Source organism: Phascolarctos cinereus, unplaced genomic scaffold, assembly GCF_003287225.1.
Source record: "Phascolarctos cinereus isolate Bilbo 61053 unplaced genomic scaffold, phaCin_HiC Scaffold_2;HRSCAF=192, whole genome shotgun sequence".
Classification (NCBI taxonomy): Eukaryota; Metazoa; Chordata; class Mammalia; order Diprotodontia; family Phascolarctidae; genus Phascolarctos; species Phascolarctos cinereus.
The window spans coordinates 341662326-341679192 of record NW_027555625.1 but is presented as its reverse complement, the minus strand read 5'-3'; the positions used below and the strand labels follow the sequence as shown (position 1 = coordinate 341679192).

Sequence of the window (16867 nt, the reverse complement as noted above, 5' to 3'; positions counted from 1 at the left end):
AAATGAGAATCATAATAGCAATTACCTCATAGGATTGTTGCGAGAACCTAAAGAAATATTTAGGTAAAGCACATAGCACAGTCTTGGGCATATAGTAATCCCTTAATAAATGCTTATTCCCTTTTCCCTGACCTTATGTGTATGCTATGGGGTAGAGGACTGGGGATGAGGGTGGGAGGTGGTTTCAAGACTGTCATTTCGTTGGTATAGGAAACTTTGTGGGAGAAAACTCAGATCCATCTGCAATTAAGAGAATTAGCAAACTGCCCAGGAACACTAAGAGGTTTAAGTGATTTGCACAAACAACTAGTACATGTCAAGAAGCAGAACTTGAATTTCACGTCTTCTGGACATGCTCTTCATTCACTTATGCCGGTGCTTCTATTTTACAGCCCTAGGAGATGGAACTTAGGATTTTCAGCTCAATCATCCTAAATTTTTAGTCAAACATTTTATTTTTAGGGGGCAGCTAGGTGGCAGAGTGGACAGAGCACCGGCCCGGGATTCAGGAGGACCTGAGTTCAAATCAGGCCTCATACACATAACACTTACTAGCTGTGTGACTCGGGGGGCCAGTCACTTAATCCCAACCGCCTCACCGGAAAAAAAAAAATGAAAGAAACATTTTATTTTTTAAAAATCATTATTTAAAGATCATGAAATAAGACTCCAATGCACACAATTATACCACTTTCTGGTATAAATCTTAATCCACATTTTAGAATTTTGCCAATTATGTTTAATTGCATTTTTCTTAAAAAAATCCCACAAACTTTTATAATTCTTTGAATATTCATATTAAAATACTTATTAGTCAAATGCACAAGAAATCTGAGAAAGTATTAGAAGTGACATTTATACCAATCTATATGGGAAGAGAAAAAGTTTAAGACAAGAAATGTGGAAGCTTTTTTTTCCCCTTGAAGAAAGGAATATGTCTTTGGAAAAAAAAAAGTCCTTCCCTGATTCTCAACTTCTTTGTTCCTCATTGCACTTAAGCAGTCCAGATTCCATTTCCCAAGTCTTTCCAATTTTACTTCTGTTACTCCATCCTCCATACTGACTTTTATCTTTTTCAAAATCTGATGAGGTGCCATAGCCAAATGTACACAAATCTATTTCAAGCAGACTACAGTCTGATTTAAAAGAAAAATTCCAGGCCCAGCTTAATACAGTAAAATTGGACTTTCATTCTAATAATATTAAGCTACGCTTTGCTAAACAGATCCCTTGATATATTTATTAAACACACTCTATGACAAATGTATTTCTTATTTAAAGTAGATAAAAGACCTAAGCAACATCTTTCAGAGGAAGAACAGACACACAGAAAACTTACACTGGAGTAAAACATACTAATTTAGATAAAAGAACACAATGATAAAGATTCAAAGGCCCCAATAACACTTTACTTAGTAATTAGTGCAAGAGTTTTCCCACATAAACAAATCTGACCCTAGACTTCAATGATAAACAATTCACTGTGATGACATTTACATATAAATATACATAAATAAAACCCTACATAATTTATATTCAGAATTAACTTGAAACATGGCTTTAATAGAACTGTATCTATGGATCAGTATTTTTTTCCTTCTAACAATGCTCACGTATAAAAAGCAATACAAGTTTCTCAACTTTAATAAAGAACTACACGATTATGAAATTTAAAGCATGTTGTATATTTACAGTTTACTGAACTATAAAATATAGTTCTGAAAAATGAAAATTATTTTAAAATTTTAACAGGAAAACACCAATTCCAAGTGTTTATGCTATGGAAAAAGTTACTGAAGTAGCAGCAGAAAGGACATTTATAGTAAAAATATACTTTTAGGAAAATAGCTGGAAAATCTAAAAACTGATAAAAGTATAAAAAATTTCAAAAATATATTTTAAAGACGCAAAAATATTGCCCAAAACATACAAAACTAATAAAAAAAATCTATCTAGACTAATAAAGTTGAAGGCTGGTGATCGTAGCTGAAAAAGAAAGAGGAAAGGTAAAGGAATCAGGGCAACTGGGAATTTAAGTATAGGCCCTGAAAAAAATGTTAAATGAAAAGTCAAGAAGCCATTGTACCAGTCTCCCCTCTGCCTTGAGGAAGAAAAAGTTTAAGCCTAACCTTGGAAGCGTCATACCCTGCAACTATTTGTTAGAGTATATATTTAAATTTCAGTGGACAAACCAAAACTGTCAAAAGGCAAGTAGCATGTTAGCTTTAAAGATAACACTATTTCACAAAATGAAGTGCTTTTTAGCTTTTATGTAGATTACATATATATTTGATAGTAAACTATTTGAAGGCGTGTTTTTTCAAAGTTCTTGACTTCTTCAAAGAATCATGCTTTGTATTTAACCATTTCAAGATTCAACAAGGATTTCCACAATATGGTCAAGCTCATTTATATCAGATTTACAATTTGAGTTAGAATTTGTGGTTGTTTGAGATGAAAAGCTCTCAAGCACATCACAATGTCCCATTTTTGTGTTGCTCATCATTCCTGTTAATACTGTATCAAGATCATAGTAAGAATTGTCAACATCTGAAAATAAGTCTTCTACAGAATTAGGATTTTTGTTCTCCAATGTTTCAAATATTTGATCTAGTGACTTCTGAAAGTTTCCCCTATTTTCTTGAGGGTTCTCCATTTCCCAAACATTACTTTGAGGATTTCTTGGAGCTTGTACTGATGCAACTGTGGACAGGTCGGAAATAATATCTTGGGACTGGATGTCTTCAAAGTCTTTTGAGAAACTACTATAACTTGGGACAAGTTTCCCTTCACCCTGTTCTTTCGTTGAACGACAAAGGATATCTGATGATACTAGGCGATCAAGAGAAGCCTGTCCTGTATTCTGAGCATTTATCACTTGCCAAGTTCCATCCTGGGTCATTTCTTCTTGAATCTGTCTTACAGTGTTTGCTATAAGAACCGATCGACACAGATTAGGTTCAACAAGCATGTGACACAACTGAAGCTTTACCAGAGACATGTCTAAAAGTGATTGCCGCTGAAGATTATATGAGGGAACAGACTTAAAACCAGCCAGGGTTCCTTCAATATCTTCTTCACCATCAAAACATTTTCTCTTTATTCCTCTTGCAAACATTGTGTCCTGTTAAAACCAAATAACTTATTTTAGCATAATTTAAAATGTCCAGTTTTCAGAAACAAAAACAAAAACTATCAGAGAAGGAAACAGCATTTAACCAATGCTTAGATCTCTACAGCGATGGATTAATCACAACACTAAACTATTCCTCCTAGAATACAGCTAAGTAGGTTTAACTTTAGCTAATATAACAGTCAGTGGGTTATTGAACAGTGGGACCAGCATTCAAATTAAAGATCAATATTGTTCATTTTTAAACAGGTGAACTAGGTATGTCTCATATATTATACAGAAAGAGAAAAGTCAAAAGGGGTGTTTATGCCTATAACAGAAGATATATTCAGAGACTTGGTACAGGTGAACAGGGCCTTAAGTTTCCAAAAAAAAAAATCACTTGTAAAGGTTTGGATTAAAATGCAGATAACCAAATTAAGGGATCTACCATTCTACTTAACATATGTTTCCCAAATTATTTTTTGAAACTTCCATTTTCTCCTTAATGCCTACATTTGTACAATGAGGCAAATAAATCCCAGTTGATTTTTTTCTTATAGTGCTCATACAGAATCACAGCTGTATATTTAGAATTATTACTGGAATAAAACTCACTTTTGGACGGCCTGCTATATTTGCACCATTAGTTAAGATTATAGAATTTTTGCTTTGAAATGTGCCCTAAATCTAAGTAAACTAAAAACAAAAAAAAGTAAAGAAACTTATGATTTAAAAGATGTTTATATGACAAAACACTTATTAGTTTTAAACTACATAGCCATCTCTAACAAAAGGCATACTGTACAAAGTATTTAATGAAGTGGCATCAGGCCTCTGCCTTCCCAGTTTTAACATCTGCATCCCTATTATATCAATTTATCCAGTTATTTAACAAGGGGATTAAAAAAAATGCTACTCATGCCTGTTTGTAAATAGGTCTAAACCATTTAAAAATTTTAAAAAAAAACTAGTTTAAATACATTAATGCTTTGTAAATAAGTCTAAACCATTTAAAAATTAAAAAAAAACTAGTTTAAATACATTAATGCCTTGTAACTTCTTCCACCATAGATCACAACCCACCTATATCTAAATCTTACAGAGTTGCTCAAGGCTCAAGTTAAGTGACTCTCTCATGGTCAGAGGTGACTGTCAGAGGCAGAATTTGAACCCAGGTCTTCCTGACTCCAACTCCAACAATATTCACTTACACCAAGCTGCCACTCTCATCCATACTATAAGATTAAGGAAATGCCATTTTATTTTCATATAGTGCTACTAGAATTTTAAAACATGAAAACTGTATTACAAATACTTATGAAAACACCAAGCACATTCATAATATATTCTTTAATAAACCAAGGTTTTTAAAAATGAGGCCAAATGATGCCTTAAAGACCAAGGCTTATTATTATGGTGAATCACAAAACCAGAAACTATCTGTAATAAGGAGAATTCTAACAACAGACTTCATATTTATGTTCTTAGAGATTAGCTTCTACTAAACACCAAAGATATCTGATTTCTGAGGCAACATCTATATTTGGAAGTATTTTTTAGTTTATTTACCATACACTGCTAGGAAGTTATAATATTCTGCTGTTTGCAGACCACCAGAGACTGCAAATTTCTTACTAAATGATGAGTATATTGTGATCCATCATGAATTCTGAAATTCTACTTTTATCCTTGCAAATAATTAAACCGCAAACTATTAAGAATTTAGATTCCTGATCATCTTCCAAATAAACTTTGGTATCTCTTGGAATCTGAGTTACTTCATTCTTCTTTCTTCACACATTCTGCTCCTAACCATTAAGTTAAAACCATCTCTCACATAAATTATAATAAATTATCGTAGAGTACCTTCCTACTGTGTTTAACTGCCTCCCACATTCTTGTCATCATCCCCTTTCCCTTTCCAATCTAATCATAATGCTACTTCAAAGATTAGAGAATAGGATTTAGAGATAGAAAAGGCCTCAGAAATTATTGCATCCAAACCCTTCATTTTAAAGAGACAGAAATATTAAGTGTTTTGCCTGAGGTCACCGAGATCATAACAGACCAGATCTTGAACCCGGTTATCAGACTTAAATGCTAATGTTTTCACTACACCATTTTCCTCTGTAAAATGCTTTCTTCAAATTTGAAAATTGGGTAATTATTTTAAAGGCTCTCTATCCTTAAAGATCCTTACCCATTTCAATATTACCAACTCTACCTCGAAACACACCATTACTATATATAGGAATACTACCTGCTTAATAGGAGTACAAGCTGCTTAAATTGCAGTTATATCTGATTCTTGATATTAAAAGCCCCTTTCTTTTCTCTATGACAGCTATAATTTCATATTCTTTAAGGGGCAATGCAACACCTACCTTGGTAGGAAGAGAACAAAATTAACTAGCATTTAAAAAGGTGTCTGTCATTTGCATTTTGAAAAAGTTATGGCCAGTTCTTCATGTGAGGTTCAGAAATTTGCCTGATTCATCTATGTATTCTCCACAGCACTTTGCACATAGTAAGCATTCAATAAATGTTTGAAGGAATAAGAGTAAGTACTACAGGAAGGACAGAAAAACAGATAAAACATTAAAACTAAGCTCCAGAAAAAAATTTCACAAGTGCTTTCAGCTCTTCTAACTACTCTAAACAAATAAGCCCTCCAAACTGTTTGATCTCCTCTCCTTACCTTATATTAGTTTTGCTTCCTACTATGCAATTAATCCATGAAGAAACATCCTATACAAACAAGTTAACTGTGCATACCAACCTTAAGATATTAAGCATGTTATAAAAATGTACTCAATTTTTTTCTTTACAATTAAAAGTGTGTTAAAATCATACTAAAAAAATTTCCTTCAAAGCTCCATCTCTACAGGTACAGCCTCAATTCATCTATGATACTTGAAACCAGGTCATCAAACAACAAAAACAGCCACTGACACGATTTTTAAAAGTCAATATTCTCCAAACCAGTGCTCACTAACACAATGACATCTCATGAAATAAAACCTCAATGAATAATCTCAAGGATGTCATAAAACTCACCAAAATATATTACCAGCAACATGAATAATTATACATAGAATAGTTAAACAAGTATTTTCTATATAAACCTTTCAGAAAGAAAAAGAATACCAGAATGGATACTAAAAATACCTTAAAATCATTTTAATTTATATTAAAAATCAGATATTATAGAACTGAGAATATAAATGATTATTTGTAAACAAACTTTAATCACCCCTCTTTAGTACTAATTACAATATATATTTTTTTCACAAAACCAATCACATTACACAAATTACCTCATTATTCAAGAAAAAGGTGCAATGAATTTTTTAGTAAAGTTGGTGGATATTGCTTTTAAGAACTCAGACTTACCAATCCAGCTATGAAGAACTTTTCTCCTGCATGAATAGAAAAATACATTTTCTCTCACTGAATTCTAAATTGAGGAATCATTTAGGAATTTAAAAATAAAAGTGCTATGCTAATTATTGCTAGTCTATGAATAAAAAGAACACTACATGTTTAAGTCATATGCTCAATTTTAAAATATTTTTAAAAAATATTTTAAAGACAATCATACATGCTTGTAATACAAGAAAGCTTATCTACTTTTTCTTTTAAACATAATATTTCTTGGCATTCTTGTATCCTTTTATCTCCCTAAAATACTGTGGCAAAAATATGCACAAATTTCCCGTTTCAAATTACCTTCATTTTTCTGAGAACATGATATATTCCCCACACTCATCGTCTTTTTACATCCCCAGTGGCTATACACTATAATCGATTTTAAAATATTTATGAATTGAAATGAAATTATTAATCTGGAAAGGCTTCAACCCCTTCTCTCCCCCAGTTACTTCAAACTTATTTCATTAAGCATTGGCAAATAATTATTTTTTAAGGTAGTTAAAATTTTTTTAAAAAGAAAAATAAGTCAATGTTTTAAAAGGTATATGATCAAAAGAAAAGGAATAGTTAATCATATAGTGAGGAAGAGTGATAAAAAAGATAGGACACTATAGCTACAAAATGTGAAAAAGATCAAAAGGAAGACTAACAGCAAACCTCTTTGTAGTATTTATGGGAGATAACGAATTAGAATTATGAATTAGAAGGCATGGTAAGATTGCCAGCCGTCTCAATGGAGTTATCAAAATAATATCATAGCTCTACTGACATATTTAAACTGTACAATAGCTAAATTCTCTTAAGAAGTAAATTTACTGATTATGAAAAGTTATCAAAGCTTCAATCACAATTTATCAAAGGCACTTTTTGTTAAGACAAATGATTAGTCTTCCCAATGAGTGATTTAAATTAGGACAAATAAATTTAAATCAAATTCTTCCCCAATCCATAATGAAATCAAATAAAATTCTGCCCAAGTTATGAATTACTAGAATAATAAGCCCTGAATCATGATTTAGCAGAGATTTCTTGCCGTCTTCTCCACTTAAGCATCTACCCACTTTGCATTATTTTGGCTGCAAATCAGGTCACCCAATCAATTGGATAATTCTGAAATGACAATCATAAGCAGCCATAAAATTTAGCTGGAAAAATGTTTAGAAGATATACTAAATATGTATATCTACATATAAACTGCTCACTACACTGAAGACCTACTGTTATCATGTTTTTAGATAAGATTATCAACACACATAAATTTGCTATATTAAAACCTAAGTGGCTCAGGGTAATTTCTAATTTTAAAAAGTGAAATCTAGTGGAAGGAAATTACTTATTTTCTTTTTTGTAAAAATCACCTTCTTTTAAAAAGTTGGTCAACAAAAAGTATTTATTGTAACTGTGAGGACAATTACCTTTACCTTACTATGTATATATACTAAAGTAAGTTTTCAAAAATTAAAAAAAAGCATGGATATTTATTGCCTATAGCCAGTGTAAATTCTGGGAAAAATGAGCTGCTGTCTTTGTCTCACAAGTGTGTGGGGAGCTAGGTGGCACAGTGGATAGAGCACTAGCCCTGGAGTCAGAAGGAACTGGGTTCAAATTTGACTTCAGACACTAACCGTATGACCCTGGACAAGTCAGTTTACCCCAACTGCCTCAAACCCCCCCCCCCAAAGGGTACTAGATTTTAAGCTCCTGAAAGACAAGAATTGTCTTATCTCAATTTATCTCACTCAATACCTAATCCAACACTTACCATATCACAGGTACTTCTAGGTTTTTTCCCCCCTTAGAGAACACTTCCTTTTACCCAACTGAGGCCACATACAGGGGGCTACAAGGATAGCTGACTTAAGTCAGGAAGAACTGAATTCAAATCCCACTTGTGACACTGTATGATCATCTGCAAGTCACAAGTTCTATAAACTTCAATTTTCTCATTAAAAAAATGGGGTTATTACCTGCAGTATAAAAATGAGAGTAACTGTAAATACTTCACAGGGTTTCTGTGAGGCTCAAACAAGATAAAATGTGTAAAAATCTTGAAAATCTTAAAACATTACATGTCAGCTATTAGGTAGGTGAAGTTCGAGTTTAAATATCAAATTCCCTTTTCAAATTACTAGCAGAGGCAGTTTAAAAGCCACCTAAGAAAATTCAGTCTCCTTACTTTTATCATAAAGAGTAGCAACTAAGCAGATAGAACACTGGGTTTGGAGTCACAAAGACCTGTGTTCAAATCCAGCCTCAAGATACTGTATAATCCTGGGAAAATCACTTAACCTTTCTTTGCCTCAGTTTTTTCATCTGTAAAATGAGGATAATAACAGCACCCATCCCCCAGGGTTGTTGAGGATCGTCTGAGATAACTGTAAAGCACGTAGCACAGGCACACTACCTGGCACATAGTAAGCATCACATAAATATTGGCTATAATTACTATTATTAACAGACAACTCATTTTATGTAGTGCTTTAGATTTTATAAAGTGTTTTTTACACACAACCTGTGATTAGTATGTACAAGTATCATTACCATTTTGCAAATAGGGAAATAGACGCTCAGAGATTCCCATGGTCACACTGCTAATAATCAAAATCTGAACTTAAATCTCCTTACTCCAGCACTTTCCAGTATACTATGGATGTTGCTAACCAAAAATAAAAAGTGTTATTCACTCACTCACCTTATTCCCGAACACTAGCCAATTTGGCTAGTCCCAAAAATTAAAACCACCTTCAAAGAACAAGGATTTGCCACCAGTGAGAGAGGAATGTGCCACAGGCCCTCAAGCCTATTTCAAAATATTTTAAGCAAAGACATTTTTGAAATATTCAAGTACAAAATGGTTTTTGAAGAGAACAAAACTATTTTTTGTGTCTATGTGCACTCATGTGTGTAATGGACACGTATAAATGCTGTTATGCCTGGTTTGTTTTCCCCTTAAAACTGTCATTATGTTACAGTAATACCTAGCATATGAATAGGCTTCTTCATGCTGCTGACAAGTTTTGAATTTTCTGGCTAATCACTTTTTCATTTTTTCCTCTTTGACCAGACCTACAATTTTATCAGACTGAAGATCAGTACCTGTTCCTGCCCGAGTCCTGGAGAGTTGGTGGGGCCCTGAAAGGTTAAGAGATTTGCACAGGGTCACATGGCCTGCATATGTCAGAGACAGTACTCAACTCCAAGGACAAGGCAAACTATCTACTAAGTTATACTGCCTTTCTTAACTTTTAGAATTACCATGTTTAAAATAGGAAAAAAACCACTCCATTATGCAGCAATCACTGCTTTCTAAACAAAGGTTCTACTTTACAGGATCATAGATTTATTTAGACCTGATAGGGATGTTAGAGATCAATCTAGTCCAACTCCCTCATTTTTAAAAGAAATTAAGTAACTTGCTAAGTGTGACCTAGGGGATCATACAGGTAGTAAGTCAAACCCAAGCCCTCTGGCTCCAGATCCAACATTTCCCTATTGATTTAGAAATAAGCATTTTCCCCTTTCCTCCAGATTGCTAGGCATACTTAAGTCAATGGCTCCTCCACCTACTTAAATAACAAAAAAATGTGAATGAGACAAAAAAGCCACAATTTGGAATGTTTTAAAATGCTTTAAAATAAGTTATCACAAACATTTTGCAACACTGAAGCTCAGAATATGACAAGCCAATTTAAAAACTAATAGTTGACTAGTGAGTTACGTCAGAAACGCTAGTATCAAACTCAAATAAAAAACATCCCTACAGGGGTCATACTGACTTAGAAAGCCACAAACATTATCTATGTTGAATTGCATTTTTATTTTGTTAAAACATTTCTCAATTACATTTTAATCTAGTTCAGGCCTCACTTTGACTCTGGAGTTTTGAAGGCAGCAAGTTTGACACCTCTGCTTTAGAATAAGCAAAGGTGCATAGGTATTTTTTTAAATTGCCCTTAAGCACATTAAAGGGGGTAGGGGGTGTGAGTGTGGGGGGGGGATGTAAATTTCTGAAAGCCAAAACTGTTAAAACTCAAAGATCTTTAGTAACAAAATTTCAGATCAGAAGTACATTATTATAGCCAACATTCTATAGTAAGCAGTAAGCTGACTGCTTGTAGACACTGCTGCTACTCAGATAACCCACAGACAAAAAGGAGTTTATAGCTAATAGTATTTAGATGATAGCAGCTGAATCCCAGAGCTGAAAGGGAGCCTTGCTAGAAAACTCAATCTAGCTTTGTCTTGGTTTTACTTGTACAAATGCAATCCTCCACATACTAAATTCTTTTAAATATTAATCAAGAAAGGACATTAACTGCTTTAATTTAAAATGTGAAAACGATTTTTGCTTCTATATACTCTTAAATACTGCTTCATTTACCAAAATATGTTGTAACAGTGTTTGTGTACTAAAAATGAAATGTGTAACTACATTTCAAAAATCTTCTAAAAACTTAAAAAAAGACTAATAGATGGTTCCAAATACCAATACATTATTATAAACCCAAAGTAGCACATGTACTATACAGTATACACTCAAAATCTATTTATGCATCCAAAGGTTATATAAAAATGTAGGTACATTCTAGGGAAATTGAAGCACAAGAGCAGATTGTCTGCAGGGTGTCTGGAAGCTTGATCCAATGTATATATCCTTTGAAGTCTAGTAATTAATTCCTCATATACTACCTGAATTTTTCTTTTCACTTTGTCATTGTCTGAATTTCTATCAGCTGGAGCAGTCTTTAATAAATGAAAATTTGGTACTGTTGGGGTGGTTGAAGATTTTTCATTCACACTTTAGTATGAATTAGTTCAGACTTCTTTCCTCCTAACACTTACCTGAGGTAACTGGCAACCTAGAAAAATAAGAATTGTTGTTGGGGGGTTGAAGGTTGTATCTTTGGAGCAAGGTTACTTGGGAGAGCTAGGGCAGGCCTGGGTAGGGTGCTAAAGCGGGGAGGAGAGAGAAAGGAAAGCAGCATGAGGAACAACATGAGGATGTACAGAGAGGTAAAGTGGAAAAATGTCTTGCATTCCTTGCCCTGAATTCACAGTATTCTGTATCACATTCTAACTAAACTCTACAAAGCGGATATGTCTTATTTGTTATAATAATAGCTAATGCTTATATAGTGCTTACTATGGGTCAGACACTATGCAGAGCATACAATTATCTCATACTATTAATATTTATTAAGTGGTATTTTCTTCTCAAAAATCTACTTCAGAGGTAGAATCCCAGCAACAATCACTAGCCATAAAAAAGTTGAGTTAGCCACGTATGGGATGTTGCTCCAGTTGTAAGCTGTCTGTCAAATGATCTCAGGAATTAAGGCTTCTATCTACATAAAATATGACTTAAAATATCCCCAAATCAAAAGCTACTAAGCTTTTGGATTATCTGTACTAATGATGGTTGATTGCTAAAACACTGGTATCTGATTTCTGGAACTTGAATTTTGCAGGTAAATCATAATGGAGTCTTAAAAGATCCAGTCACTTTGGTTACTTACCGAGAATGAAAAGTAAAATCCTTTTACCCATTTAATAGGATAAGGACTGAGATAGAACCCACTGAAAGTTGAGGCAAATGAAACATTATTTGGAAGATAACAAAATTTACCACTCTTCCCTCAAAATAAGAAAAAACACAGCAGCTGAATTAACCCCCCCCCCCCCGCCCCAACATGAGACAAAAGGCTTCTTCTAGTTTTTCCTTAAAGGTAGGAAATAAATGCCTCGATGGCTATTGATTTCAGTGCTAAATCTTAAAAGTAATATTGATAGTAACTGTCAGCAAAACAAATTGTGTAACATAAAAAATACAGATAAATTAAAACAATTTTTTTTAACCTCTGAGAGGCAATGTGGCATAATAAATAGAGGAACTACTGGCCTCAAAGCTAGAAGACCCTAGGTCCCACCTCAATTTGATACATACTGGCTGTATAATTCTGAGGAAATCACTTAACCTCTCTGCCCTACAGAGACTTTAAAATTGCAAAGAAGCTACTGACTATATTGGTGTTGGAAGTTTCCTTATCTAGAAGTGTCCTTTATTTTATGTTTAAAAAGTTTTTTTTTAAAGTATGGTAATTTATTCCCACTACTCTTTAACTTTCCCAGCAGAAAAAAAAAAGCTATCAGTCTACTGGTTGTGACACTCCTTGTGACAATTTCTATTTGGTCTAATGCTTCCCTGGGACACACTACAATAGGTTGATTTCTCCTTTAAGTCTTTCATTTTAGTCACAAAAGCATTGGGAAAATTTACCTTTCTGCTATTTTCTGGAAAATTTTTTACTCTCACTAATTACTATTTCTACTTGTTACTACAGTAGGACAAGGCAAGTGGAGACCAACAAAGATAAAGTTTACTTACCAGTAAATGTTTGGGAGAACTGTCCTCTTCCCACATCCTATTTCCCTCCCTGTCGTCAGTCTCCATTTGACTGGTCAGCTTAAACAAGACTGAAAGGGAAGTAGTAGGTACAAGCACCAGGTTTTTCAACCACTCTTGGTGGAATCTTTGTGCTTCCAGATATATAATAACACAATACTAACAGTGCAATTGCTTCCTACTATATAGGATGGGGAAGGAGAACTATTCTATAAAATTTCAATTAATTCTTTTCTTAAAAGCAAAATTTAAGAACACTTAAAATGAACACTCACCATGTCAGCATCGGAAAGCAAGCCACAAAGAAGCATGCCTTTTATTAAAATGTTTCATGGTTGATCACCATTCTCCATAAATTATGATGTATCACTTGTTATACTTTTCAAAAAGAGTAGCTAAATTAAAAGGGCAACAGTCCACCACATGAGGTTTTGCTAAGTGCTGCTAACATGAAATTCAAGTTTCCCACTGCAAACATCTACTACCCATTTCTTCCTCTGCAAGGAATTCAAGAAAGAAAACTTACACAATGGCATTTTTTGATGAAGAGAAGGACTGGTAGGATGATATATACAAGTCACAATGTTTAAAATCCAAGTCAGTTGTACGATATGGTTCATATACGTCCCCAAATTCACACCAAATAAGCTATTTTTAGGATTGGTGGGTCTTACCACCAATTTCAGCAGGGTCTGAGTATTAGAGTTCTGAATAAACTACCATCTTATTCTAGAAGCAGCCTTACAATGGTCCCGCTTTGATATGAAGAACCATATTGGGATAATCTCTTTCCCCAGCCCATCTGAGTCAACAGGCCAAGTACTTCAGCTTCACAGTGGTAGCACCTCCTTTACTCACAGAAAGCTGCTGTGAGGAACAAAACGGGTTGTTTTTTTAAAAAAAAAGTATTATCTTGACTTCACAAGAAATGATACAATACCTTCCATTGACCAAATATAGGTAAAAACTCCTGTGCCAATAAATAAAATTCACGGAAGGACTGACAGACTGATGAAATATACCAGGATTTTGCCTGTGGCACCTAGAATGTGAGATTAGCAACATCCAACATAACTTTTTTTTAAAAAACACTTTTAAGAACCTGTACTTCTTTGCAAACTTTAAAGCCTCATATAAATGTCAGATTGCTGAGAAGTCTAAAAGGGGTTGGGGAACCTGAAAAGGGTCAACAAATGAAAGAAAACCATCCACCTTAGGCACCAAACCCACCTCCTCCTCCACCACCACCACCACCACCACCACCATCATCACCATCACCAACACACCACCACCACCACCACCACAACCACTCCCATTATAAACTAGAACGCCCTCCCCTCAATCATGTATTTTCACAAATAATTCATTGCATTTCGGGAAGAAACCTGGCAAGGCTAATCAACCAACTCGACCTTCGCACTAGAGATTTAAGATGTCACCAGCAGCTCTGGATGGAGTTACAATGGTTGGTAGAAGTGACTTTCCATTACTCAAAGTACGTTTCCTCCTGCACAGCGGGAAGTCTGTCCTGCCGCGGAAGCGGCCCCGGGGATCCATGGGGAACTGGCGCTGCCGGGAGCCTCTGTGCGAGGAGCGGCCTTCTCGGCTGGGCAGGTGGGCTACACGCACATATATATATGGGAGGGGGCAAGAAAGAGGGGATGGCAAAGGGTGACGAGATGAGAGAAATCTACGAGCAGGTAGGAAAAGAAAACAGAAAAAGAAATTGGGGGATTAGCCAGGAAGGAGCCGGTGCGCGGGGCGGCCTCGGCCCCGGGGCCTGGAGGGGCGAGGACCGCGAGGGAGCGGGCGGGAAAGGCGGGGGCCGAGCGCGGGCCGCAGGACCCGGCCGGGGCGGGCGCTTTGTGCCGGCAAGCGCCGGCGGCTCAGGGCCGGGCCACACAAAGGCCGGGCCGGGAGAGGGCCCGGCTTCCCGCCCCGGGTTCGGGGCCTAAGAGGCCCAGAAAGGGAAAGGGCAGAAGAGAGAGGGGGAGGGGGAGGCCAGTAGGAGGCCGCGGGGGGGGAGGAGGAGGGGAGCCGAGCCGCGGGAGCCATTTTGATTTCCTGGACCGGCCTCCTCCCCCTCCGGTAGCGGCAGCCCCCATCACCGGGGTGCCCCACAACCCCGACCCCCGTACACACACCCAACCCGGGGCGGAGCGTCCTGCCCCCGCAGAGGCCGAGCTCACCTGAAGCCGCCTCGGCCGCCGTTCTGGCTCCGGGCTCCGACTCGGGGGCCCCAGTTTACTCACAGCTTGAGCTCCAAAACCCGCTCTAGCTCCGAGTCCTCACAGCTACCAAGCAAGGAAAGCAAGGCGGGGCCCTCGAGGAAGGAAAGAGGAGGAGCGCCCAGGGAGGGAAGATCCCGGGGCGGAGCCGGCCGCTGAGTGACGGTCCCCGCCACTTCCTCCACCATTCACCGCCCATAAAGAGTAACCATGGCGACCGCTGAGCCGCCTCGGCCTCTGACTGGTCGAGAACCTAGGGTTGGGAGGCGGGGGAGTCTCCCGACTTAAAATCCCGAGGGCGTGGGGGAGGGTACGGAGGTGGTTGGAGTTCCCGCTCTCCTGGTTTGAAGACTGGTAGGCAGTTGTGGGCGCGTGTACACCTCGCAGTCGGCTCGGGCCGGGACTGCCTCGCGCGGACGCGCTCTCCAGCTCGCGGCCTGGCGTGTCCTGAGGGTCCGCTGCTACTTGTTCCATAGACACTCCTGGCTGCCCGGGCCGGGGCTGCTGTGGAGGTGCAGGGATGCCAGTGGCTGCGTCCTCCGGGTCGGGAGGCAGCGCAGCTTAATGCCTAGGATCCTGGACGTGGGGCTAGGACGAATCGAGTTCACGTTGCCTCACAGATTTGGTAATGCCCAGAAGAGATGCATATATCATGTTATGTTTATTTTTTTGGATTTCTACCAAAAAAATTAAAGGTTGTCTGTGAACTCCTGCACCCCCTTCTCCCACCCAGACCACAACACCTCCCTGCCTTTTGCAGTGTTGCAGCCTGTAGATTTGTCCTGTCTTTTCATATGTTCCATGTATAGTCATTCCATCACTCACCAGCCTTTGAGGTAAAGTGGAAAATGCCATAGTCTCCTTGCCTGGTTTCACTGTGAAGAAAAGGAACATTATTCTATTGAACGCTAGTCTCCTACCTTGGAAAGGATGCCATTCCATCTGACTAGGTCTCCTGCCTCCCTTAGGAAGAGGCAAAACACCCTTCTGTCAAGCACCAGACTTCTCCTTTCCAGGGAAGAAGAAAAAGACCATTCCATCAAATCTCCAGATCTGATGTGACCTATGGTCTCCTGCCTTACGGGAAGGAGAGTATCATCATTTCTTCAGCTCCCCGTGCTTATACCCTCACCCAAACTACTTAAGTCCTTAAGAGGACACCACACTGTTAAGGCCAAATCCTTAGGAAAATCTAAACGAATTCAATGATTAACACCCCCTCCCCATATCTCCTCCCTGGTTCTCAGACTCCTTTCTCCTTCACCCCATTGCCTGATCCCTTATTTCTCATTCCCTTTAATCTATCCTCTCCAACCTCAGTGCCCCTCTCTAAAGTTGCACCACCACTTCCACTGTGCTACCTAACATGCCTGCTCCACAGGCGACAAACTTGCTTTCATCTTAAATTTTTTTCTTTCCTGCTGATCAGCAGGAAAGTTTGACTGTCACTGATACGTAGCTACCTCCTGGCCTTGCTTTTCAGTGATGGTTGCACTTTTCACTCATTGCATCTGATTCATCAAGTCCAGGTGATGGGAAGTTGGAATACGCAATGTCACTTCCAGGCTCTTCCTCTACCATCACCACTTAGTAAGCTCTCTTCTCCTTTGAGGTTCACTTTTTCATCCTTCTTCAAACCTCCAATGGCTTCCCCTCCCCCACCACTCACTTGGTGCATATCTACCACCT

The 16867-nt window shown here is 37.5% G+C and overlaps 1 protein-coding gene across 17 annotated transcripts; it reads right to left on the bottom strand.

The window, feature by feature from the left end:
• Positions 1–1387: 1387 nt before the first annotated feature.
• On the bottom strand, positions 1388–15292 carry CDCA4 (cell division cycle associated 4). Of its 17 annotated transcripts, none has more exons than XM_078150352.1 (8): positions 15140–15292; positions 14363–14640; positions 12933–13992; positions 9644–12124; positions 6509–6534; positions 5500–5682; positions 4199–4350; positions 1388–3124 (listed from the first exon to the last, which is right to left on the bottom strand). In XM_078150352.1, the coding sequence occupies exon 8, from the start codon at positions 3116–3118 to the stop codon at positions 2369–2371; it is 750 nt and encodes a 249-aa protein (XP_078006478.1). In that variant the 5' UTR covers positions 3119–3124; positions 4199–4350; positions 5500–5682; positions 6509–6534; positions 9644–12124; positions 12933–13992; positions 14363–14640; positions 15140–15292; the 3' UTR covers positions 1388–2368. The 17 variants fall into 17 exon arrangements, with proteins under 17 accessions (XP_078006478.1, XP_078006481.1, XP_078006479.1 ...); XM_078150355.1 differs by having other exon boundaries at positions 9644–9679; XM_078150353.1 differs by lacking the exon at positions 5500–5682.
• Positions 15293–16867: the final 1575 nt, after the last annotated feature.